At 36.5% G+C, this 26,345-nt stretch overlaps 1 protein-coding gene across 4 annotated transcripts in view; it reads left to right on the top strand.

Moving 5' to 3' along the window:
• The first annotated feature begins 13,888 nt into the window (after positions 1–13,888).
• Positions 13,889–26,345, top strand: part of CDIN1 (CDAN1 interacting nuclease 1) — a 124,073-nt gene continuing 111,616 nt past the window's right edge. For all 4 annotated transcript variants that reach the window (XM_041396193.1, XM_041396201.1, XM_041396177.1 and 1 more), the window contains exon 1: positions 13,889–14,168. In XM_041396193.1, the coding sequence (XP_041252127.1) occupies positions 14,068–14,168 (101 nt within the window). In that variant the 5' untranslated portion in view covers positions 13,889–14,067. The remainder of the gene's footprint in view (positions 14,169–26,345) is intronic.

Below are 26,345 nucleotides of genomic sequence, written 5' to 3'. Positions count from 1 at the left end.
TGGATTTAACACTTGCCTGACTTAACTATAAATACATCAGATCCACAAGAAGTTCCAGCTCTTTAAATGTTTACAGTCAAAAATGTGTAACTTATAGCAGAAATTGTGTTATTTTCACCTTATATTACAGACTTTCATTCAATTTTGTACAGAATTTGTATTTTGTATTACTGCATGCTTCAAGGTTACCCAGCAGTAAGGTATTTTTGCATGAAATATTATCTCTTGTCTGCTCTAACACCTACTACTTTTTTAGCATGTTTTGTTTTGCCAGCGTCATTAACAGAAATACTAAATCCAATATTTCCCTGAAACATTTTCTTGAAGAATGCTATTTCAGCATGATACTTTGTTTTTCAATAACATCTGTGGTCTCACTACATATTTTTTAATCTTAATTTATAAATGCCTTCATTAGTCTACACATTAAGCTTAAGATCAACATTGTAGTCCATAAATTTAGCGAAAGGACAATGAAAAGAGTTACCCATCACAAATATGTAACTGGATTCTGACATTAACAGTAACATTTGTTCTCCATTCTGTATCTGGGAAGTTAATTTCCCATGGTTATAGAAGTCCTAGTAGGGTTTCTCTCTCTAACAATATTTCAGGAATCTGAATGTATCTAATATATCTAAATATATACTAGACCCCTGAGTGTTCTTCCAGTAGGATCTGTTTAAAAGCTCTTCCATAAGTGAAACAGCATTTGCAACTCTAAAAGACAAAGGTAGGCATATTCTCTTCCTTAAAGCACAGCACCGTGCTAATACAATGCTTTTCAAAAACAACATACACAGGCACATCTTGGCTTAACATAAAAAGTATGTACACCTCTGAAGTAAAATAACTTTGAAGGAAAACAAATGCATATTGAGGTAAATACTGCTACAGTATTAGTATGCACTAATGCATGACTCTTTGTAAAAGATAAAAAATCACACACAATACTCTGCTGAATTGCCTGGTTTTCCTGCAAAGAAAACCACAGCAGACTCTGCAAGAGCAAATCAATTATTTTTTCTAATTCCAGTAAGAATCTAACTTGTTAAAAGGCCTAAAAGATTTATAGTTACAAAGATATTTTTAAAGTAATAAATAATAACAAAATAAGACATATTATACTGCTGTATCAGTAACAAAATGTACACAGAAAGCCTGAGAAATTGAAAGCTGAAGTCTTGAGTTTAAAAACCCTACCAGGAAGCTTTTGGATCATTGGATTTTTGGACCAAATCCCATAGACATTCTTGGACCGAGTCCCATGGGCTGTTAGAATAAAGTCAAAACCCCAACACTTAATCATACAGAACAATGGAATGGGTCTAATTTTTTCAGTTCACATTAACTCCACAATGAAGTCACAAAAATGAAGAGCTAACTACCTGTTACTGGACAAATCGGTATTGAGATATACTAGAATACACAATTACCCATTAGTTAAACCAAAAGGTTTTAAGAAAAGAAAGAAGTACACAAATATTTCTCCCTTGGCTTGTTTTTGTTTCTACTGATGCATGGCCAAAAAGTGTAACACCAGTAAAAAATAATATATTGTCTCCCCATTTTCCACTAGAGCCAGAAAAGTGCCTTGCCATTCCCAAGCTGTCTCTATTTAACAGTCTTGTAACTTTGTACCAATTTCAAGCAAGTTGAAAATTTAACTCTTTATATCTCATATGACACTAAAAAATGTAGTTAATAAGAATTTGTTTTTGAATCAACACAATAACAAAGTCTCTGAAAGAAAGCTGCATCTACACCCCAAAATTGTCCCAGAATAGCTGTCCACACTTCTGATTTGTAAATCCTCTTCTAAATGAATTATAGTATGCTGCTTGTCTTTAATGGATTAGAATATACATTAATTCTATATACATTTCACTGTGCTGAACTTGTAAAATACACTGTTTCTGTATTTAGTAATGGTGAATACTTTTATAAGCAGTACACAAATACATTACTTTGAACCTGGTTTACAGATACTGCTATCTGTTAAAATATGACTTGGCTTCAAAGCCATTAATCCAAATCAGACTGTAGCATACCTGTGATGTCCAACAAGCACTAACTGGTAACATTTCCCAATTATAAACTTCATTCTTATGAATGTAGCAAATGAAGACGTGGAAGTGGATGAGATCTCATTTTGGATAAGAGTCTAGTCCTTGTTAAAATGTTATTACTGCAGAGCTGGTTATACATCATCATTGATATAACAATAACAGATGTCTTACTTGTGCATTCCATTTCTGCCTGCCTTTCAGCTATGATTTTACAACTTGTAAAGGATTAGAAAAAATTGCCAAAGGATTTACAAGAGACTTCTGCAGTATTATTTAAAAGACAAGTGTCATATTGTTTTTACAAACTCGTCAACTAACATAACTCTCATTTGAAGGACTATATCATGTTTTACTTTCCTAGTCTGTGAAATTATTGATTAGGGGCTAAGTTTATTAGTAAAGATTACTACATATGGTATCACTGACAGCTAAGACCTAGTGCTAACCATGAGGATACTGCCTAAGAACACTCACACTTGCAAAAAACTGCAGATAAGGAACAGTATTATATTCTCCCAAGGTTTTTATGAATTATGCATTGATTAGTGATTCTATAAATAGTTTAAAATAGTAAGGGGAATTGATTTTAAGCAGTTTCCTTTTCATTGTTCTTTCTTTTACTTAAATAAACAGGAAGATTATAATTACTATTTTAAACTTCCTTAACCAAGGAAGTTGAAAAACTTGACCTATATTTTGGCATGAAGATTATTGTCACGATTCAGGGAAGGGTTAACTTTCCAAAAGTATTCTTAGAAAAGCCTTGTGCATGGAAAAGACACATTATACACACCTGTAAAGTAAGAGAATAAATATTCCAGTTAATAATGAGCCCGCATTGTAGCTAGAAAATAAGGAACAGTTCTCCAGGTCCCCAAATGAGCACTCTGAAATAGCTAATAAAAATGCTGAAGCCCTAGCATTTAACTTTGAACCATGAATGCTACAAATAATCATTCCAGAAATTTTAATTTTTGCCACAAATACTTACTATTATCTCCACTGGAAACTTCCTTCTTGTGAGGATTCCATAATCAAATTCTTAATCTATTTACATTTTCAGTTTCAGTTTACAAAATCAAATTTCATGCAAAATCTTTGAGATGTTGTTCTTCAATTATTTTTTACCAAAGCTATAAACTCCATTCCCATTCAGCAACTAACTCACACTTACAGCAATGTAGATGGGTACAGAAATCACACATCCACATCTGAGGTAGTCAGGGGAAGCCACACAATGAAGGTTGCTGGATTAGCCCTGCAAAATAAAATAGAACACTGATAAATGTACCACCACACTAGCACAGCATTCTGTTTTCTGAACCCAAGCTGGACTCATCTTGACCAGTTCAAGGCACAGAAAGAGCAGCTCACATTCATTTGCATCACTCTGTATAGATAAGAAAGTTCAATTCTCCTTATTACACAGTTTTTCTAAAGCTCAACCCCTAAAAATTACTTTATCAGTTTAAAAATTCCTAGTAATACAAATTAATAATTTCACTTAGATGTGGTAAATCAAAGACACATAAAAATTTAATACGTTTCCATCTTTAAAAATTAAGCCTAGGTAGCACACCAAACATCATGACCATAAGAAACATCAGTTTAAAGATAAAGGATGTCATGTATAGATAGTATGCAATGTTTTTGCAAGAAAGCCAGGCATTCTATCCACTGACAGTATATAAGCCTTCCTCTGATATCTCTAATAAGTGGGAAAAAAGGACGAAAAGACTAGTTCTGGGAATCATCAGCTGCAACTATAAGATGACAATCCACAGCATTACTCACAACTCAAATCAAAACTTCAGTTGTTTAAAGGCTGAAAAAGACTATGAGACAATATATCAAACATTGAAGACTCTATTTTCCTCCATTATTATTTATTTATGTTCTGCAGGCAGTGTGCAAATCATGCTTTAAGTACATCACTGTTTACATAAAAATTATGGAACATAATTACATAAAAATTAGTTTCAAGGTAGAAAGAAAGTCATCCTTCCGACTGGTGCAAAGTGTCCACAAGATACAGGAAAGATTTCCATGTCACCACTGTATTTCTGGAGAAGTTTCCAGTGCAGAGAAAATGTTAAGATCAGCTGAGATTCCACTACAACATTACTGCTAAGTACTACAAACAGTATTCTAGAGTCAGCCTCACCAGTGCTGCTGAGCAGAGAGAAGTCACTGATCTGCTGACAATGCTCCTCCAAATGTAGCCCAAGATACTGTTGGCCATTTTTGCCATGAGGGTGCATCGCTGGCTCACAGTCAGCTTGCTGTCCACCAGGACCCCAACATTCTTCTCAGTGAAGCTGCTTTCATAACAATGCATAGACTTAGCCTGATTACAAAAGAAAATGCTTAAAGAAAGAAGGCCTTTGAAGAACAACAGCAACACATTTAGTGTTTAGAACCTTAGTGAACTTCATCTGTTTAACTTCTCAAAGAAAAGTTTAAGAGGTGATCTGAGCAGCAACACTCACTTTATATCAATACATTTACTATTTAACTGACCAAAACCAGGAAAATAAGACACAGCAAAACTAAGTGATAAAAATATAGCTATACAAGTTCAAATCAGGTTACTTACAATTGACACTAAAAGTAATTAACCACAAAGAATTTAGTAAGAGTCTGTATTTCTGGATGATTTTTAATTAAGTTCTAAATATATTTTTGGGTACCATTTTGTCTTAAAATGATGCCTGATAATTAAGGCGCTGAATTATAAGCAGTAATTAATGAAAGAAATATCTAAAATATATATTAAGCAAGAAATCAGACTAAATGATCATGGTGACTTTCCTTCCAGCCTTGAATCAGAAAGAACATTTAAATGTGTTAGAAAATTAGATAAAATTTTAAACTCATTTTGAATGTAATTGCTTAAAGAGAAACACAGGCATTAAGCCTCACATACATAACACAAATACTATCAAATATATTGTTTACAGTACTAGAACTACATGTGGAAATCATAAACTCTTTCAAAAATACATTTTTATCTCAAATGGCATCATCTAGTAAGCTCTTGTATTGCTTTGAGCAGTCTCATCAACTTGCCTTGAAAGACATCCATGCAACATGGCAGTAGTCTATATTTTAACTTACCCTTAGGGACTACTTAACCTCTTGTTTTACTTTTCCTAGAACAAAGCAACAGTAAGGATAACCAAGAGATGATATATATGTCATAACTATGTAAAGGTCAACAAGGTTTAAACACATTGGGTTCTACTCATAAATATTTGACTAATAGGAGTGTATTTTTCATCTTAAACCCTAAGATTGGCATCTCAGTATGCAGCAAATTATTCTGACTGAACATATACAATACATGGCTCTCAAGTTGAATTTCTCCAGATATGTGCTTCAATGCCAACGTCAAAAATCAAGGACTGGCAATAATTCTTCTCTTACCATTCCTTACATTATAAAGATAATTGACTATATCAGCATGAGTCATATAATATACCCAATTCTGATCTTCCTTACATTAGCATTCAATGACTCTGGATTCACACTAGAGTACTTCAGAACCTGGTTTTATACAACTCATTACTAACCAAGTGGAATCTTCATTAAGTTTGTAGATCAGAAAGAGCAAACTAGTTTTTTTACAGGGGAACAGGCAACCTTGGTCAGGACTGACTGAGGCAGTTTAAACTTAGTCAGACTGACTAAGTTTAGGCAACCTACACTGCCTCTTCACATACCCTTGAATCAACTGGTTTTAGTGCTGCTGTATACATTTGCATAATAGAAATACACTCAAAAGCTTTCCTCCCTGACAAAATAAAACAACAACCAAGGAAAAAGAAATAAAACAACAACAACAAAAAAAGGACCAATAATCTAGAAAAATCTTTTTATAATTGAAAATAAATTTGCTTTGATGTGTAAAGAAGTAAGTACTGGCTACCTACTTACTACTCTACAGAATCATATACTTTTGTATTTCAATTATTTAATATTGCATACATCTGCATCATGCAGCAGTATCATCTTCTCTCTTAATTTTTGAACTTAAAAATAACAGATCTGAACAAGTAGCCATGTGATTTCAAAGAGAAAGTCATCATATAAACCATTAATATTTTCCTTCATAAAAAAGAGAGGTGAGGGAGAACTTAGACAACAATTTCATACATTTACATGTTTTCCGAGCTGTTGGATTAAGCAGGTTTTTCCCCCCAAATTGGTATGGCTTGAGTTAGATTTAAAATCTGTTCCCAGAGGAGGCTGATAAATGGATTAAAGTGGAACATAAATTCCCTGTGTCACCCAGTCCCTTAAACCTTGATGTCAGTAACATGCCTAATAATTCCATTATTATAAACGTCAAATATGTTTTACATGTGTTAGAAAGAATAAATGGGTAACAGAAGAAATGGAACACTCAAGAAACTGTAATGCTATTACTATGTTCCATGAAAAAATATCTAATATCTATATTACAGTGTTCATCCACTAGTATTTTTGAATCTTATTTTCTTGTATTTTGCACACTGAATCCTCTCCTATAGGAGACAGACCAGCATATTCATTGTGCTACACATAGTTTGCTTTCCCTTTATGGTGCTATTTCTATAAGCTAGCATAATAGACTGGAGAGTGAGCAAAGGCAGAATAAAAACTCACAGTGTGATTTTTTTAGTAGTTAATATGAGAAGCAGCACATAGGAATCTTACTTAGAAAATATGAGAATTTTTATTCTACTCAGCAAACGGAAATGCCTCAGCTGAAGAAGTGTTTGCACTGGATTTTAAGAAAGATGTTGCGAAGTATAGAGAGCAAAAAAATGACAACCCTTTCAGAAAAATTACTTACAAGAAAGGACTGAAAGAACTGTTCTTGCATACACTTCCAAAGAAATATGGGAGAAGTGGATCAGCATTACAATAACCCTGAAACAAGTAAAAAAGCCAGTGATTTATCATTTTCCCATTTCCTCAAAGTACACAGAGAAAAGTGCTTTCATTTGCAATCCATAGGCTTGGAATTAAATACTAGAAAGAAGATTTCCAAGTTCAAGTCGAATAAAATACTGGAACATTTTACCAATGGAGACAATAAAAACCTCATTAGGGAAATCTACAATAAAAAATTAGAAATATTTTGGTATGATACTGTTATATTTGATACTATCACATACTTGATCAGGTTGACTACATGATCTCAAAGTTAGTTGCATTCAACTTTTTCCTGATTCTGTGATAACACATTTAAAGAATATTCCAATTCTCTAACAGTAAAAATATTTGATATTTAATGAGAGGTAAGAATTTTTGAATAATATACAATAAAACATTACACATTTTAGAAGAAAAACAGTGAAAGAAACCTCAGCTATTTAATATAATTCCATAAGTATAAGGTGACAATAGAAATTTCACTACTAGTGGGACAGAAAAAAATCACCCTTAACTTACTTCTGTGTCCATCTTCAAAGCTTATGTAATCTAAAATAATGCAAAGTTCCCTGAAAACTGTTATATGCCTAAAAGTTCCAGACTATGTATAATAGGGCTCTAATTTTCAAGCTGGCCAATCATACATGGCTCCTACTGAAATCAAAACAGCATTGGTCACTCACTGCAAGCTACCTCTTTCCTGTTTTATTTTCTGTGTGTGCATGTGAAAGGAGGGAGGCAGAAAAAAAGATGCAAATGAACACAACAGCACACAATTCTACAAATTTAACTTTATATTGCCAGATCTCAGGTACTGGATAAATCAGAGAGTTTACGGGAATCTCTTCTCTCTTTCACAATTCATTCTTAGGCAGAATTTGCTCCTGTTTCAAAGATTTTGATAGAAAGCAATAAAGCACAATACTGGAGCTAGTTTTAGCCTTGTACTTAGTTTTCTATTTTAAATCCTTCTGGCTGTAAGAAGAGATATAGACAAGGTACCTAGTTACTCTGAGGTACTATGTTTCTGTGAAGTTAATAAAAATAATGAAGCAATTCAGCAGAGCACTGCTATCTCATAACAATGCTTCAGAAATATACTACAAAATTATATAATGTTGCCAATTAGGAAAAAAAAAACATAATGCAATTTATTAGTAAGTATACTTTTTATTTCAATAGCTGTATTAATAATTTTATAATTTTATTTATACATCATAACATTACACAGTCAAAAACTGAAACTTGTACATTATACCACATATTTTGATGTACAACCTCATTTCAGTCCTATTCTTTACCTGTATTACAAAACAGCTCCTAATTTCTAATTTTCCCCTCCTTTGCCTTACTTACATAGAAAATAGTGCACCTCTTCTGTACTTATTTTAACTCTTAAATTCAAAATTTGGCCTCACTTATCCTTTAATGCCAACTGTTCACATCAGACATATTAAGCATTACAACAGCATCTTATTGAATAAGCACAAGCAAAAAAAAATATATTAGTATATGTATTTTCAAAACACATTCTCCTCTGTCATGTATATTTTTGTATACTTCTGCACGTGTGTATATATTTTTAAATTCATGTATATGTGTATGAGAGAAATCAAACTTGAAAGATTTGGCCAAAAGCTGTTTACTGCTTTGGGCTCTCCAGTAGACTACACCCAGGACCTGATTTTTCAGAGTACTATGCCAGTATGTTCAAGGTTTGACTGTCATTAAATTCAGCTCCATTGACAGTGCTTAGCATTTAGTGCAACAACACTCTCAAATGTAAATTCTTAGCAGAACATATGCAGGATAATCATACTGCTTAATGACTGGCACCTAATTTAGAGGTCTAAATTGTGAGGTCAATCCCTCAAAGGTCTACTACCATCAACAGAGAGAGGTAGCCTTGCATCCTTATTTCCTCCCGTATGTTGGCACTTCTATTTTCAAGGCTGTCCAGTGAGTTGAATTCACAGTTGACTTCGATAAAAAATAATAGTTTCAGGTGGTTTTTTTGCATGTTAAGTTTTCAGCTGGATCAGCTGATCTGTCTGACCACGTACACACACAATCAGCAGTAGCAGTACTACAAGTGCACAGGCATTACTCTGAAACTGGCCAGAGCCAACTGGAATGACCTCTTTAGACAACAGCTCATGGCACCAACATAATTAAATTAGATGGCTGGCAAAGAATAACATGCATCTTGTGTTAAAAAAAAAAACAAAAAAAAACAAACAAACAAAAAAAAAAAAACACATGGAAAGAAAAGAAAATTCCATCAAATTACTTTTAAGCTTACATAAAAAGTACATAGAGGCAAGGACAGAATCTATATTCATTGAGTAGCAGTCCAATTATCTTTACACTTAAATTTTCTTTCTACAGTTCCTGCTTCATTCAAACAGTATGTATTCCAAATTTTGCAACAAATAAGGTGGGAGTTTTTCAGAAAAAAACCCAATTCATCACATGACTACAGGGGTTTTTTCCATACAGTGAATGAAGCTGAAATCCTTTGGGGAAAAAGCAGTATACAGCAGTTAATACAGTGTCTTAACAAATACAGACAAAGAGGGGAAATTACTTCAAATAATTTAAATAATTATAACTTTAATAATAACTTTAAATAATTGCATTTGAAAACAGAAAGGTATTTTCATACAGATTTGTGTATCTGACTACAGAGAGTTTAAAAGGGAAAATCCAAGCTCCAGAAATTTCATCACGTGAAACTACAGGAATGTCAAGTGGTAGGGTAAGAACACTTTGGGCTTGTTGCCATCTCAGTTACAGAAATTGATTTTTAAATAACTCATCATTTTCAACAATCTTTTACATCTTGTTACAGAAAATACATAAACATGCAGCTAAGAACCACAGAAGTGGCCCAAGTCCATTAAAATTGATAGACTTTCTATGGACCATAGATCAGGCCCCATGAATATAAAGTAACATTCTCAATATGTGGCAGTGCAGTTTTTCTTTTCCTTTTAAGTACTTCAACAGGCAAATAAGTCTTTTATATAGAAACATATATCTATATAATAATAGTACAGAAAACTAGATTAATTTGTTTCAATGACTTCGATAATTATGAGGAACAAATCTGTAGACAAAGAAGGAAAACAATGTCTGCCCTTTTTAATTGGTACTCTACTACATATAATCATTCCATTGCTTCTATTGATGTCACATACTCCACTTGTTGTGGTATCAAACAATCCCACGTACACTTTTAGAGAAAAAAAAACTTAGGGTGACTTACTGTCTTGTGAAATGGCAAAACATTTGTGATGCATAGACCAACTGCTCTTTTTTTGTATGTTTAACACAAACTGAAGATACCATGGTTTGTGTCACAATACAAGCACTTTCAGAAAGTACATTAAAACCCATGGATATAAATTAGAACATAAATTGAGGGTTCTCCCTTTTTATGAGGTAACAACAGTATCCTGTGGAGGTGTTTATTAGACCAAGTTAAGTGGAAGCATTATCAAGTTTTTTTTTCAATGAAAAAATGTCAAATAAGAGCTGAATTCCACAACAACAACAAAAAAATCCCATTAAATAGATTTAACAACTGAAAAACACTTCTCGAAGTACAGGCACCAAACTGAATAAAGTGGGATTAAAAGCACTAGACAATTCTAACCAACACTCCAATTGGTGGCCAGTGATACTCTAGTTTTAACATAGCTCCCAACATTAGCATCTACAATCAATAGATTGGAACTATATATGAGTGCTAGCAGATTTTTCATTAATTTTGTTGCAGAAAGCAGCATGGACCAGAGATTTTGTCGATGAAGAAAGGGGGTGATAAAGTAAAATGGCAGCTGCACATAAGGCCATAAAACCGAATCAAAATTTGCACATTGTGCATGAATTGACTCCGTATTAAGATCATACTCTAATTATCTATTCTCAAAATATAGTTGTTATTCTGTGGAGACTAATGAATGGTATTTTAACTCTGAACTTAGCTGTAAATCACACTATGCAATCACATTAAAGTAATAGGAGACATATAATAATATCGCATACTACCAGGTAAAACAAAGCACAAAAGCAATGGAACAAAGGTCCATTACTTACTGTCCTCCACCAACTGTGCCCAAGACTACCTACAAGGAAGGATGGTCATGTCCAGTCCTGTGCCAGGTGTTTTGCTCTCTCTCCCTGTCCTTACTTTCCCTCAATAGGTTACATGTCCTCTTCACTTTTCCCCCAGTTTGTCATTCCCAGCTGTTTGTTTTTCCCATAGTTTTTTTCTCTTTACTTTCTTCTCGGAAGGAAACTTTATTTATAAAACAGACAGACTGGAAACCAACTCCAGGCAAAAACCAGGAGCAGCTGCCTCATGCAGACACCATGGAAACATCTAAGAACAAAGCAAGCACACAGTAACTACTTCCTGAGAACATTCCTCCAGCATCCAACCATGTGCTACTCTCAGTCTCCTTAAGTCGAATGTAAATTTAAGTTTTTCCCACCTTTTATTTTTCTTATATATTTCATCCAGCTGCTTATTTGATTTATGCAAACTTCCACCACCTACATAATCTTACAATATAGATGTCCACAACTTAATTACAGATGGTCTGATGTTTATTTGATATAGTAAAACTGGAAAGGCAGTTTGATTGATGGAAAAAAGTATTTAATGGACTTTCTGCTAGGAACCTCTCCTTTTTTTTTTTTTTTCCTTCACTGGATTTTTGAATGTTTCATTCAAAACTTCTGCATTAAGTAATTTAGGCAAAGAGTGATTTATACTTTGCACACAGAACTTCTCATCTATGTTTTGCATTGAACCATGCAAAATGTTTCCCTGCAGCAGTTCATATCTGAGGACTGTTACCTCCCTATGGCAGCATGGTATCAGCGCCTCTTAGTTTCAGTGAACCCTCATGTTAGAAAGTAATTTGCTTTTTTTTTTAAATTGATTTTGGAATCTACAAAACCTTGACCCACTAGGAGAGACTACAAAATATATGCAATGTGTACCTAATACTAGAGGAGATGTTTGTAGTTTGGTCCATAAACTAATAACTTTCTATTGCAGTTCTAACCTATTGTTCTGTACAATGTAGACTGAAGTGTCATTTGATTTATTTAAAAAAAAAATCAACATGTACTAGTGGATAAGTAATATGAACAGAGATAGAAGTTATAGATAGCAGCATTAAGATATTTAAAAACATCTTCACTGGAAATTATGCTACAACAAAGACTGGAAAATGTTAAATGTTTGTTTTTTTATTTTTTTTTTTTTTTTAAAGAAGCACTATTGATTGTTTCCAAAGAAGTAGTAGTAATGGTAGTGAAAGACAATTTAATTATTTTCTTTTAAATCTATCTATAAAGAAAAGGCCATAATTATCAACTCTGGAAAGATAGGGGGAAATTACCTTTTCTATGTTTCAAGAAAATTGTATCATTACGGGCCTTTAAAGTGGATATCAGATTAAAGAACACCATCTTCCCTCCCAAACATACATATAACCGACTATGCTTTTTGACAGAGCTAAAGAAAATAAAGTATCTTTACATTAAATAATACTCCTCATTAAAAGAATGCTCTTTTTTTCAATTTCACCTATTATTTTTTGGTCTCAGCATGAGGAACAGAATCTGTAATTTGGCTTAGGTTCACTGCATTTCCTTTTACTGTGGAGTAATTAGTAAGTTGCAAACACTTATATTTAGGCCAGAGTATCAGAAACACCTGTTCCTAGGAGGGCTTCTGGTTCCAAACAAAACTCACCAAAATTCATGGGATATCAAAAGATAGAGGATTCTTCAAGCAGTATCCATCAGAAACCTTAATGACTGACCCTGCTGACATACCCATTCTACTTGCTCTTCATTGAAGTTCTAAATTTTGTACTCTTGCAATAAACAGTAAAGTTTCTAGCTAAGATACTGAAAAAAACCACCCTCAAAATGTGATCCTAAAGCTTTCAAGAGAGAAAGCAAGGGAACAGAATCTAAAATCTATAAAAATAAGAAATTCAGTTCTTAACCCATAGGTTTAAGTGCCTGAAACCTCAGGACTAGGACACCACTAACCTTGTGTGTAGCTCATGAATGCAATTAAATAAAGATCTATAGGGGTACTTATATTTCTTGGTCACCAGCACGGTCAATTCTCTTCACATCCGCGAGCCTTTTTATGCTGTTTTTAGGAGAGTATACCTGTCTTTGAAATTATAATAGCTACTAAAAACACCCAGCACAGAAACTAAGACTTGCAGTATACTTACTGATATTTAAATAGTGTTTAATAATATTGCTTGCCCTGAGTCTTAACAAACTTTGAAGGAAATCCAAACACAAACTAGGATGGTTTTCCCCTAAAATTCAGCAGGAGCCTTTACCCTGTGCATATAAAGGCTGCATGCCATGTCCGCATCCTCAGCTCTACTACTACAGCTCTTGTTTTCCATTTGAACAGCAAGAAACAGTCATTTCAGCGTGACATGCGAAAAGGGCCTTGCAAATTACACTTTTAAGGAGTTATACGGGAGAACGCGCAGCCCGCGGCCCAGCGCAGCCGCCCCTATACACGAGAGAGAGCCGGCACCTCGGCACCTCGGCCCCTCGGCCCGCTGCGGGCCGGGGCCGGAGGCGGGGCCGCCCGGCAGCTCTCCCGCCCTCGCAGGCACCATGGCGGCCGGCAGAAGCGATTTGCGGGGCACCAAACAGGGCGCACCACTAGGCATAAGGCTGCCGGCGCCCTGCTCTGCAGGAAATGCCGGGCGCTCACGGCGGCCGGGCCGGCCGGCAGGCAGCCGCGCACCCCGGCCCGCCGGAGCGGCTGCGCAGAGCCGGGCGGCGCGGGATGGCCGCTCGCACCGCCCCCTTGCACCGCCCCGGACGGGGCGCGGGGCGGAGCTGCGGGAAGCGGCAGTCGCGGCGGCTCGTGGCTGTCTAGGCGGTCGGCCGGTAGCGACGGGTGTCCGGGGTTGCCGGGGTTCTCCGCCCCGCCATCACTGCCCTTCTGCCTCTCGCCGCCCGGCGTGACCTGCGCCTCTCCTGCCGCCTCCGCGCAGCCCTGGCGGTGCAAGGCATGAAGCTGAGCAAAGCCCAGTACGATGAGATAGCCCAGTTCCTGGGGCACGTGCAGCCCACCCGGCAGAGTCTGAGGAAGCTGAAGGAGAAGTTTCCTAGGTAAGTGCATCCCGCCTTCCGGCGCGGGCCCCGGCGGCTCGGACCCCGGCGGCGGCCTGCGGCTCGCTGCGGCCGGGCGTGGGGCCGCGGGCCCGCTGTGCCGGCTCCACCCGGAGCCCCAGTTCAGGCCCCACACGGTACAAAATCACCAGCACACACACAGTCGTCGATGGCAAGCGACAGCTCGCTGAAGCTGCCGCTGGGAGCAGGATACTGCTCCACCCTCCGTGACCTGAGAAGTTGGCACAAAATAAAGAACACTTCCCCCGACACACGTCCAAGTGAAAGCTCTTGGGGCCCTTCACGAGCTTCTTAGAGACCAAGGAGGTCTTCTGATGTGAATAAAGCCTTACGGTGCAGGACCAGCCTCTGTGGCTGAAGGCAAATATGAAATGCATCCTGCAATGCCATTGCCCCTGTCTCTTAGGGATAAGGGACTTCATGAATCCATAATTCTCTGCTTGCTGCTGCATTCCAGTTGAAACTGGAAAAGGGATCATCTTTTTACCTATGGTCATTCATGTGCTTCTTTGCCTGAGCTGTGTTCAGAATTCTCAAAGGCATTTGCAAATGACCATGGCCTAGGATGGGAAGGTATCCATGACGGTATGTGCTCCATGCACCAGTCTTCATTGCTGAAATTTACTTCCTACCAACTACAACAGATGTTGCAATGTTTTCAGTTTACTTTCACGTTTGTGGGAAGGACTGCTGTTGCTGAATTGGACAGGAAAGCAAATTGGGTTCTGTGTGGAGAAGAGTGATGCTGTTTCTAAAATCACAAGAAATAATACAGAAAAATGTAGGGGGTTAGATATTGTATCTAGTTTGGTGAAAAAGAAATGAACAAAGCAGAAATCATTCACATGCTTCCTGAGTGAACCTTGCTAGTCTTAACCACAAGTGTAGTGGAAGAAACTGACACTGTGTGTAACTTACAGTAAGTGGATGAAGAGCCAACATTAACTTACGCTTTTAAACTGTCCAGTGAAATCCTTTCCTTTTCAGGAAGGTGTGAGAGAATTGTCCTGTTACAGAGAAGTAGTGTTAATAAAAGTTGGTTCAGGGAGTGCATTGAGTTACGTTTTGGAAACCCGGGTCACCTTGCACAGTACTTCTGCAACTTGGAAAAGCACTTACCATAACAACATGTGTTTCAGGAGCTTAGACCTTGCTTTATCACTTCAGTGCTAATGAAATTAGGAGAGAGTATTTGTGTGTGCATGCACACAAATACCCACAAATGTGTACGCATGTGAACATACACATGCACATGTTCGCTTTTTCTACTCTTCTTATAAAGTTGTCTTGAAAGAAGGTTAGAATTTGGGTTGGTTTTCCAGGTCAGTCACTATTTTTAGGAACCTGCTTCCAAGACAGATCCATAGGCACATGAGTGTTTGTTAATCAAATTTGTCCAAAAAAGACTGAGCTTTTCTGTTATATTTTACTTCCCGGTCCACTCACTTGGTGCTGCAAAAAATCCATTGAATCCTCTGTTTCAGAACTTGATGGCTCCTGAACAACTATGTGAAAATAACAGTATAGGGTTATTTAGGAAAATAATTCTGTGGGTTTTTTTAAAGGTCCTGGCTCAAGTGTGGTGAACACTGAGAAGCAAAGGTTCGTTGTAGTAGTTGCTTCCACAATTAAGTGGCTATACCCTTATGTTGTTATTCACATTGTGACATGAGAATGGTGTCTTCTGAATTTTGCTTGTAGTTCTCTCCTGAATTTTCTTTGCCCATGCTACAAAAAGGCTAAAACCTATGAGCAATGAATTTTAAAAAATGCCTGTCTTAAGTATATTTTGAGGAGCTCTGTACATCTTCTTTCTGGAAGTGTGATATTTCTTTGTTGTATCTTTGTTTATTTCTCATAACAGGTCAGATGCAGAACATAAACAATACATTCAAAGGCCACTGCTTTCCTTAGCAGTAAGGAGGGTGTGTTGAAATAGACACATGTTAGGATGTGGAAAACGGGCATTCTCTATAACCCTTATGTTGTAAAAGAGGCCAGCTGCAAGCTGCCGAGATTTGTAAACTTACATGCTGTCTTAAGGGGGAGGCTTTTTCAGTGATATGTTTGATAACTGTGGAGTAAGTAAGTTTTTATTATAATCTGGAAATTTTGTCATTCTCTTCTAGGACAAGAAGGGTCTTTAGGACTTTCTGGCTGGATTTTTTAATTTTTCTTTATGAAAGCCAGAATCAACTAAAGCCCCCCACCCATCTCAACTTTTTAAATAAAATTCAGTATTTTTAAAAAAATATTCCAGAATCTGTCATGGTACCTGCAGTGTGATAAAGGTGTCCATAGCCAGTTTCTCATTATTATATAGTAACAGTTGCTGATTCAAACTGGAAGGTAGTAACATCCATAATAGCAGCTTTCACCTTGCACTTTCAATCTTTCTCTGGGAAGGACTGGTATTCCACTGGTAATGTAATACATAAATTGACAGTTTTCAAATATTTTTGGTTCCTAGTGCCTCATAGATCTTGTGGGTCTTTGGATTTCTGCATTAATCTGCTCAGTTTTTTTCTAATACTGTCTTATCTCTTGGTTCTTCCCTCAGCTATTGTATTTCCTGAAGCCTCGAATGTTATGCTCCTAATTTAAAATCTCTTTCATGCTATGTGAAAGGGCCTACTCTTGTTCTGCAGTTTCTCCCTAGGAATAAGGTGTAATTTCTGTAAACAATTGCTACAATGTAATGAATGCACAGGTGTGGTGGGTGGTAGCTGCCACCCTGACCTGTGAATCTAAAAAAAATTATAATGGGGTAGTTTGTTCTTTACTATTATTGAACTACTTCATGAGGTGAGATTATTACTTCAAATGAGTATTGTCATGTGACTTATTAATGTCAAAAAGTCAAAATTAAACTGCTTCTCATACTGTTTATAAGTATTTTAATACAAGCATTGGGAATTCTTATATTTTACAGCCCTGTAACTTTCCATACAACATGGATTTAGTCTACTTTGCTTAAAATCCAGTTATTTGGCAGAAACTTGGATATCCAATTGCTGTTCTTTTTCTGTTAATGCTGTGCTTTGTATTTCATGCCTGGCAATTACCAATGTATTATTCATTTCTTTATTCTTAAGGTATTTGTTACATCCTCAGGAGTTGTCTCCTAACATGTTCCCATTTAACAGCAGGGTATTTGGATGACCTGAGGATTATCAAAATGTGATTTTGAGCACTAAGCACAATAAATCTCTGCCAATATTGGATCAGTGATCCGTAGTTCCTTTGATCTTTTTCACACATATGCCACTGGACTGATAATTCTGTATGTTCAATGCTGTGCTTTTCTGTTAAAGTGTATCACCTTTTCTGTTTAGTTTCTCACCTGAATTTTTCTATTTGCTAATTATTTGTGGTTTTCTTTATTATTTTTGTATTATATTCTTCAGCTTTCCCTTCAGCTATGGACTCATGTCCTTCTGAGATACTATTCTTCTCAATGAGAGCTAATGTCTAAATTGAATGAGCCATTTTAGGACTGGTTTTAGGCCGTTGCAGGAAATGTTCTGAGAAAGTTGAAATCCTTTTTTTCAGTGCATGTTTCTCTCTTAAATTGTAGTAAGAGCTGCCTACAAATAGAATCTTCTAGATACAAATCACCTTAGAACTACCTATTTATAGTGACAAGATGTTAGACCTTTAAAATTATTTTTTCAAAGACTTGTTCTGAAAAGTCCTACTTCTGAGAGTTAAATTCATACCCAAACTGATACTCTAGTACTTCAGTTTAACTGTTTACTGTTTTAGTTGTTTCAGTTCTTCTGTATATGGCAGAATACATTGTTTCTCTCAGGAACCTTTTCTAAAGCTTCTTATATGTAGAACATAACTGACTTACAAGTAGACCCTTCTCAAATATATACCTGGCACATATTTTCCTGTTTTCCTTTGTATCCAAGTCTGATTGAATATTGTAGTTTTCTTGACCAAATCTTTGTCTTGGTTTAAGACAATTTAAAGGGGAACACTCTTAAATGAGTTCTCCTTTGTTTTCACCAATCCCTTTCTATCAATAAGGAGAAACAAAATGCAAGTAAATGTAAGTGAAAAAATAACAGTTTACTAACAAGTGAGACTGCAAAAGGGAGAAACAATGGTAAATAACCACTAGATAGAAAATTGCTAAATCTCACAAACTCTGCCAGAACATAGAGAGACCCAAAATGGCAAAAATACCCTTTCCAAGATGGTGCCCGCCATGAGTGACCACTGTAGGGAGAGAAAGGGAAAATGGTGGCAGACCCTGCCCCCGAGATGGCACCTTCACGGCCTGGGAGACAAAGTGGAGGGATGGCAGCAAACCCTGGGGAAGGCAGGAGCTTACGTAGCGTTTCTAGCAGCACATGAGAAGTGCTGGCACCTGTGGGGTCAGCACCACTGCCCACCAGACTCTGATGATGTTGGTGCTGATGTCTCTGAGCTGTGGGTATGTTGTGGGGAAGAAACCAGTCTATCAGCCCTGGCATGAGGTGACTGGGCCCTAGCAACCAGCTGGCTTTGCAAAGTTCACTCCAAAACAGTTTTTGACTGTGAAATGCAGTTTTCCCCAATGGCTAATATTGCAAGCCCAGGAAAAAACTGCAAACAACCTCCAAAGTAACCCCTCCAAAGCAGAGCCTCCACTTTCAGCACATGCTGCCAGCAGTGAGTTTGTTCCCCATTTCCCAGCTCCAACTTAAAAAGGGACTGCAGCAATGCCCCCTCTGCCCTGCGGTCCCAGTTCTGGATGCACTGGATCTTAAAAAAGGCCATAACAATTTTTGGGCATGGATAGATATGGAATATAGTAACATCTTGGGTTACATGACAGTCTTTCCTTGGTCTCTGCCAAACTTTCTATGGATATAAGCTTTGGTGACCCCATTCCATTATGGTACTGCCTTGTTTGGTTTTTTTTTAATGTGAGGTTTTTTTCTGGCTTGGTTCTGTTCTGAGTGCTTGAGTTTCTTACACCAGCTTGTGCTTCAATTGGCAATCCAGAAACTTTCTAGCCTTGAGCATCTTTTAGTGATTCCAAAACCCGTGCTTTTCAAGTTCTTGAACTGAACTGTTGTGAAACACGTTTCAGTCCATTTGAGGAGTGCTATATTTTTCCATAGCACAGTTTGTGTAGTCTGTATTGTATCTCTTCCTTTTTTCAAGTTGTTAAACAAACTTGGTGCCTCTAGCCTGACTTTCCTTTAGGTACCTTCACTTGCATTTCTTTAAAAGAAGCATTAGTTTCTGAGACTATTTAAGCACAAACTGTGTTATAGAGATTTTCAAAGTACTAGTGGTTTGAAGTATCATCTGACTTATCAGCAGCTATGTGCAGTTCATCACTTTTGTGCATCTATTCAAAAAAGTACCATTCTCATGTAATCAAGAGGATCTTTTTTCACAGCAGAAAGGTAAGGGAATCTGGCATAAATGTAAGAGAAGCACTTTTAAAATTTTTTCTTCCTTTTTTTTTCCCAGTAAGCAAGAGGAACATGTGATGCACAGCTTTATATTGATACTTGAGTATGGTTATTTGGTTTTAATGTATGTAACTTCATATTTGATTGTTGGAATGTGCACACTTGGTTACCACAGCATATCAAGGGATGCACATTCCTCTACATTGATGACCTCTACCCTTCATTCCATAGTATCATTCAGTTTTCCACACATTTTCAGTAACTGTGTTGCTCTTTCTCCAAATTATTGATGGCTTTATTAAATGACACCTGGCCTGGAAAGCGTCTCAGCAAGTTTCATTTAAAAAAAAATATGTATCTGCACAGTAATGTGTTACAATGTAAGTTGGAAAAAATAACCTCTTTATTATTTGCTCAATTTTATCCCTTTCTCTGTGGTGATTCATATTGAATCAGAGGCCCTAAAGAAGCTTAAATATATGGTATGAATGTTATTTATTTTACCAGCAGCTTAAGACTGAGGAAGATTTTTTTTTTTTCCTCTTTTCCAGTGTCTTTTTTGCCTCCGGTTTTGTTTTTTAGGGTTGGGGGTGGATAGGCCTCTCATTTTCCTCTTGAAGCAAATTTTATTTACAGAGCAATATATTGCTTCTTTGTGAATAATTTTATTCTGCTTTCATGCAATTGCTTAGATTGTTACGCAGTAGTGATGAGCCCATGATGGTTGTGGTGAGAAACAGGAGGAATTTTTTTCTTTTTCTTTTTTTCCTTCCAGTTCTGTGTTCTGGTGTCTGGAGCCCGCAGATTGGGTGGAAGTGGAAGGAGAATTCTTCGTGCTTTGCTCTAGTGCTCTTTGGAGCTGCTGTTACCTGGGAAGGCAGACTGGCAGTGAGGCTCCTGAGCAGAGGGCAGATAGCTGCCTCCCTGGCTCGCAGAGTTCGAGGCTCTGAACTGGGGCCCAGGATTATTAGACAGGTTGTATTTATGAGCAGGCGTCCTACTACTGTGTGACACTGCACTTGCACTCTCTTCTGCCTAGAAAGGTTCTTGTCATAGCAAACCCAACGTTATTCTTGTAACTTCTGCTCTCCCTGATCTTCTGAATAGTTGGTTAATTACTTTGAAAAGCAGAAGAACTAGGCTGTTTTTCATTACTTTGCAAACACTGATCTAGCAAATCTCATTTGGAAGGTTACCTTTGTGCCTGTGAGTGATAGAAACTTATTCTGAAAAAAAAGTTTAAAGGCACGTTTTAAGCTCCTTTCTCTATATTCTCAATACTTAACAATGACATAAATTCATGCTCTGCCTATATAAACAATCCCATCAAGTGACAAGTGCTTTGTACCACTGTACTGTATTTAAATGTTCTGGAGTGTTTAAAGAGAGTATCAATGAAACAGTAAATTTTCAAAGTTTTATACTTTCTTCTTCTATATTAGACTTCAGAGTAAACCAAGTTTGACACAGAATTTGTTTTTGTCTACTCTATGTAGAACAAACAATATAATTTAAAATTTGTTGTGTACTTGAAGCTGCAGTAAACCTCACAGGTAAATAGATAGATAATAAGAGATGAGAAAGAGGTCTTGGGTCATTAATTGAAAAGAGAATTAGCAATGTTCAGGTTTCAAGAAGTGACCCACAGTAAAATGTAGCATATTGTAAATAATCCTAAAATGAAATAAAAATTAACTGTGCAAAGTAATTATGTGAACAACTGATAATACTCCCTTTGGAAAGATGTTCTTGTTATTTGACCCCTTGGTAGAAAATCTACTGTATCACAGCTTTGATAGGCTGAACCAGTGGGCGGTTTCTCTTTTCACTTAAATATCAGTGAACAAGCATTAAAGAACTTGTAACTTGTTGGATTTGATATGACTTGCTAACAAACTGTTTGGTAGTGTTATGACCCACAATGGGAAGGATACCAGTCCTCTCCTGTAGTATGAAATATTGTGAAAGAAGTCAACAATATCCATGTATAACTCAGAAAAACTTTGTCTCCTTTATTATTCATTAAATTAAACAGAAGATACTGACTTAAAAGTCAGGTATTGATAGCAGTGGGCGGTTTCAGAGTAGAATGGAAAATAGTTTTGCTCACATTTGTGGCTTTCCCAACACCAACAGACAGGATTTAGGCAGAAAACTTCCACTGGCACCTGTAAATACTAAATTTTCAGGACATGGGTGCTTTCTTTTTTGGGGGGGTGGGAGATAGAAGGGGCTTTTTTTGAATTCTTTGCATGTTACATATTAATAGAAAAGTAGGTGTAATATATGTGTATGCCAGCATGAAAGTTAATTTTGAAGGAAGTCCATTGTAGTTTTCTGTCACGTTTTTTATAGGTGTAACCATTTTCTTCCTTACATGCACTCCCACATATGTTGTCCATCCTAGCAAAATACAAGCCTATTTTAAATGTTAGTCTTGAAATTTTGTTTGAAATACACAAGGAAAATTTAAGTTTTATTTTCTGAATTCTTGAGTACTGATAAATCTCTTCCTTTTCTCTTAATGTTTTCCCCTTCCAGTTTGTGAAGTGTTACCATATGGGAGTACACTTCTTTTCATAAAGAAAAAAAAAATTACACAGAACAGAACTTATTACACTTGTGAAATTCATTTTGGCTGAGTAAAGGGAAACCTTTTTTGGCCTTGAGGAATTTATACAAACCACTTAGAAGCCAATCCTGTATCCTTTGAAGATTTGATGGTGAAATACAATGATTGGAGGGGGTCTTTTAAAGCAGATGTGGAAATTAGTTCCCTATAATTTGAAAATGCATTCTGAATCTGTTGGAGCTGTGTGTTAAGTGCTCTTGTTTAATTCAGAAGAAAAGAAATAGAAAGAAAAAAAAAGAACCAGAAAAAATGCAGAGAAAGGAGAAAACAATAGGAAGAAAAGAGAAAAATATAGACAAGAGGGAAAAGAGAAAAAATGCAAGAGAAAAATAAATGAAATGTAGAAAAAAGAGAGAAAAGAAAACAGAAAAAGAGCTGAAGAAAAATTTAAAAAGGGAAAGGAAAAAAAAAGAAAATCCTTTCATATGTCAAAGCTGGGAGAGTTGTCTTGGTCACCATGTACACTACTGTGTTGATTTGTGAGGTTTAATTTGGTTGTACTTTCTGACACTTCTTAAATTCCATGGATGTCATAATCACTGGTAGGATAGGAATATAAGTCTTGTGACACAGTCTTTTTCTATGCATTTCATTCTAAGGTAAGCTTGATGTCATCAGACAGACCAACAGATGTCTGTAGATTTAAAGGCAAGATTATGGTGATTGTTAAGGGAGGATGAAGTGGAAGTTTTAACACTGACCATATGTGCTTTTTAATTGACTTGTGGATTTTAGGATGCCATGATATTCATGTTGCTTGTATTTAAGGAATATTGTGATAGAAATGGTAATTCTTGATTGTATTTTAGAAACAGCTCCATAATGTATCATTCTTCTGAAGCCTGAAAACAAGTCTAGGCTCAAGTTTTATGAGTGTAGGCAATTTGCTACATCAGAATGGAAAATATTTTATTCATGCATTGTTTTTTGGACAGTCATATTCTGGGCTATATTACAATGGCACGATAAATTGCTGAATACACTGTCTGCTGAATATGACCTCACCATGAAAAATTTGATGCATTAGAGTAGGAAAGGTTGGAATATATCAACCTTAGCTGACAAGGGATTTTGAATTTTGACCTAACACAGATGACCTTTGTGTGCAATAAAAGTGAGTTTAATCTCCAGGTCAAGGTTGAGGTGAACGGTAGGGCAATGTGGATTGGTTTGTACTGGCTGTGTCTGGATCACACCTAGCAAGCAAAGAAATCCAAGGTCTTTGCACTTCAGAGTAACCAAATGCTTGTTTACCTAAACTTTACTCATATCTGTTATACCACATTTAAAAACTTGTGGTACTGTAGACAGCTAACTGCTCAGCAGCTGTGGACTATTTCATTTGAAGCTCAGTGTTTCAGAATAATAGGCATGAGGTATGTATATTCTGCTCCTATAGATCACTGAATAGGTAAATAAAATTTCTCCTCTAGCATGTAGAAGAAAGATTTTTCATGATATTGCCTTGCTATGAAAAGGGTGAAATCTAGAAGCTTTGTTTCTGTGACAGCTCGCCTGTCTTTTGAACATTGGAAGTTTATTCCTAAATGTCTTATGCTTTTAAGAGGAATGTAATTAAGAGAGTTCTGATATGTTTCACTAGGGAAATACAAAGAAAACAGGTCCTTTTGAGCACTCCTTTGCTGTAAAAGGTATTTGATCAGAAAAGCTAAGTTACAAAATGGTTTGGGGATTGTCTAGGTTACATAATAAAGACATATAGATGAATTTAAATAAAATACTGTCACATTTATAGTAGTCACAAACAAAATCCATCTTTTTAACTGGCTCGTGTTCTAGGAGTGCTGTTTCACTGATGTACCAAAGGTATATTTGCTGAATACTTTACACATTGAAGAGTGGTAGCAGTGGTGCTGTTAGAAGGAGCAAGTTCTCTTTAAATCAGCCGGAGAAAAAAAAAGTTCAAGACTAATGGAAAGAACCTCTACTCCTTTAATAGAGCCTGCAAAATATATTCTCCAGGACTGATCAGCTCTGAAGGCTCTAGAGGTTTGATGATTGGAATGGCAGGAAATCACGCTTTCAGGACATAACGAATTGACTAGGCCATCCATCATTTGTTAGCATGCGCTGAAACACTGGGTTTGTGTGCAGAGGTCTGTGATTTAGTAAATACTTGGGAGATGAATAGAGCTTACACACAAGGGAAGATATTGCTGTCCTTCAGCAGCCTTAGACACAGATCCCTGCTGAGAAGGCCGTCTGACAGCAGCTCATCAGTAACTGGCCTGTCACAGTCAGTGATGCCCACCAGCCATCCCCAGTATATTAAATGCATTTTTAATATCTGCTTCAGTAGATTTAATGAAGAAAATTTAGTTTCCATACTCTGATCACTGCTTTCTCAAGTGTTTTAAAGCATTGAGCGAAGCACTTCCAAGAAAGGAATATTGTCCTGATAACAAGAGGAGTTCATTGAAAATCAGAATGAAACAGGGGTCTTATTATCCAAATAGTTTCCTTAAATCAAAACAAAAATGTTTGGAAAAAGCAGTGATGATCTTAGAAACAATTGACCCTCCTGCAGAGGGACCTTATGCAGCAGGCTGTGCAGCAGCAGAGATGCAGGGCTGGGAAAAGTGTTTACACAGTGGTTCTGTCTAGTGTGGCAGAGCTTGCCAAAAGGCAAAATTGCATTTCTTAGGCTGTTGTGTATCAGTGCCAGAATCAGATCATCATTCTGTCTGGCTTTCAGGATCCAGAGAGAAGGGTGGCTGTGAATGGAGGAAATGGAATAGATCAAGTTTTTAATTGCCAGCATAGATTTTGTTTTGGTTTTGGTGTTTTTGCAAGCAATGCTTTTGGTGCAAATAATTGTAGCATTACATGGTCTTATATAAACTGATATAAGAAACAAATAATAACACACAACAGAAAACTGCTGTTTTTATAACTTGGCAAATTCATTGAGAGTAATTCAATATTGACATTCTATGTGTAAGGATTGTACAGAATTATATTTTAACTTCATGGCAAATGATAAGATCTTTTGCTGTCCATACATATAGACAAACTTCATAGTTATTTGATTTTCCTTCCAACTTTCAGGGAAAACTTCCGTTTACATAAAAGCAAATAAGTTGATTTTCGTTTTCTAATGAGATTCAATGCTTACGATAGTTAGTTCAAGACAGCAAGACAAGCAACTTGATTTTGTTGGAAACATCTATTTGAAACATTGACTTCTTGAGCTTTTTCTCTCTCAGGAATCCATTCTGTGTTCACAGAAGAGAAAGCAAGTCCTGAATGAGACCTATAAATTTGATTCTTGTATGTGTCAAGACAGTAATGTATGAAATGCATATTATTATAAAAATTTAAGAAGTGTCCTAAATGCTTACATTTTTATAACACACAACATATTAAATAATACATTTTCTTGTTAGCATCTGTTTGCTGTCATTGTTAGCAGGACCTATGATTTGTTACTTAAATTAATGACTACAACCATTTTGGTGCTGATGTATGCCCCTTATGGCTTATTGCATCACTTTAAGAAGCAGCATATATGCTTCTACGAGAGTAATTTTTTAATTGTTCATTCCTTTAAGTTCCTGGTGTAAGTAACATCTTTATTTTCAGTGTGAAAGTTTCAGAAGCTTGAATTACACTCTCAACTGAGTGAAATACTGCTGAGGATTAATTTCTGTAAGAAAATGCAATGCAGGGACTGATCCTGATAAAACTGCTTTCTAGGACAAGCCTAATAGAGTATTGTTACCAAGCAAAACTAACAACATTGATGGAGGAATGGAAAGGTAATACCCTGTGTTCTTCTGATCAGGTGGTGGTTAAAAGCCTTGTTCATGTTTTTGTTTGACTAATTGGTACCATACAAGTGGATTTCAAACTCCCGTAGGCATGCTGTGTTTATAGTATTCAGCTTGTATCTCATGAAGTCCTTGTTGTCCATGGACTTCAAATGAAGAATTCAAAGTAAATTAACTTCTTGTCAAAAGGTTTAAATTTGCCAAACAGGAATCTGTGCCTATCATGGGAAAAACTTTATGATTTGTGAACAACTTAGGATAAAAACTTCAATTTGTAAGCAACTAAAGCATTTTTTACATGTCTTATGTTTTGTTT

This window comes from Onychostruthus taczanowskii, unplaced genomic scaffold (assembly GCF_017590055.1).
Source record: "Onychostruthus taczanowskii isolate IOZ18803 unplaced genomic scaffold, ASM1759005v1 scaffold1, whole genome shotgun sequence".
Taxonomy (NCBI): domain Eukaryota; kingdom Metazoa; phylum Chordata; class Aves; order Passeriformes; family Passeridae; genus Onychostruthus; species Onychostruthus taczanowskii.
Note: the sequence above shows the minus strand (reverse complement) of the source record. Positions and strands in the feature narration are given on the sequence as shown.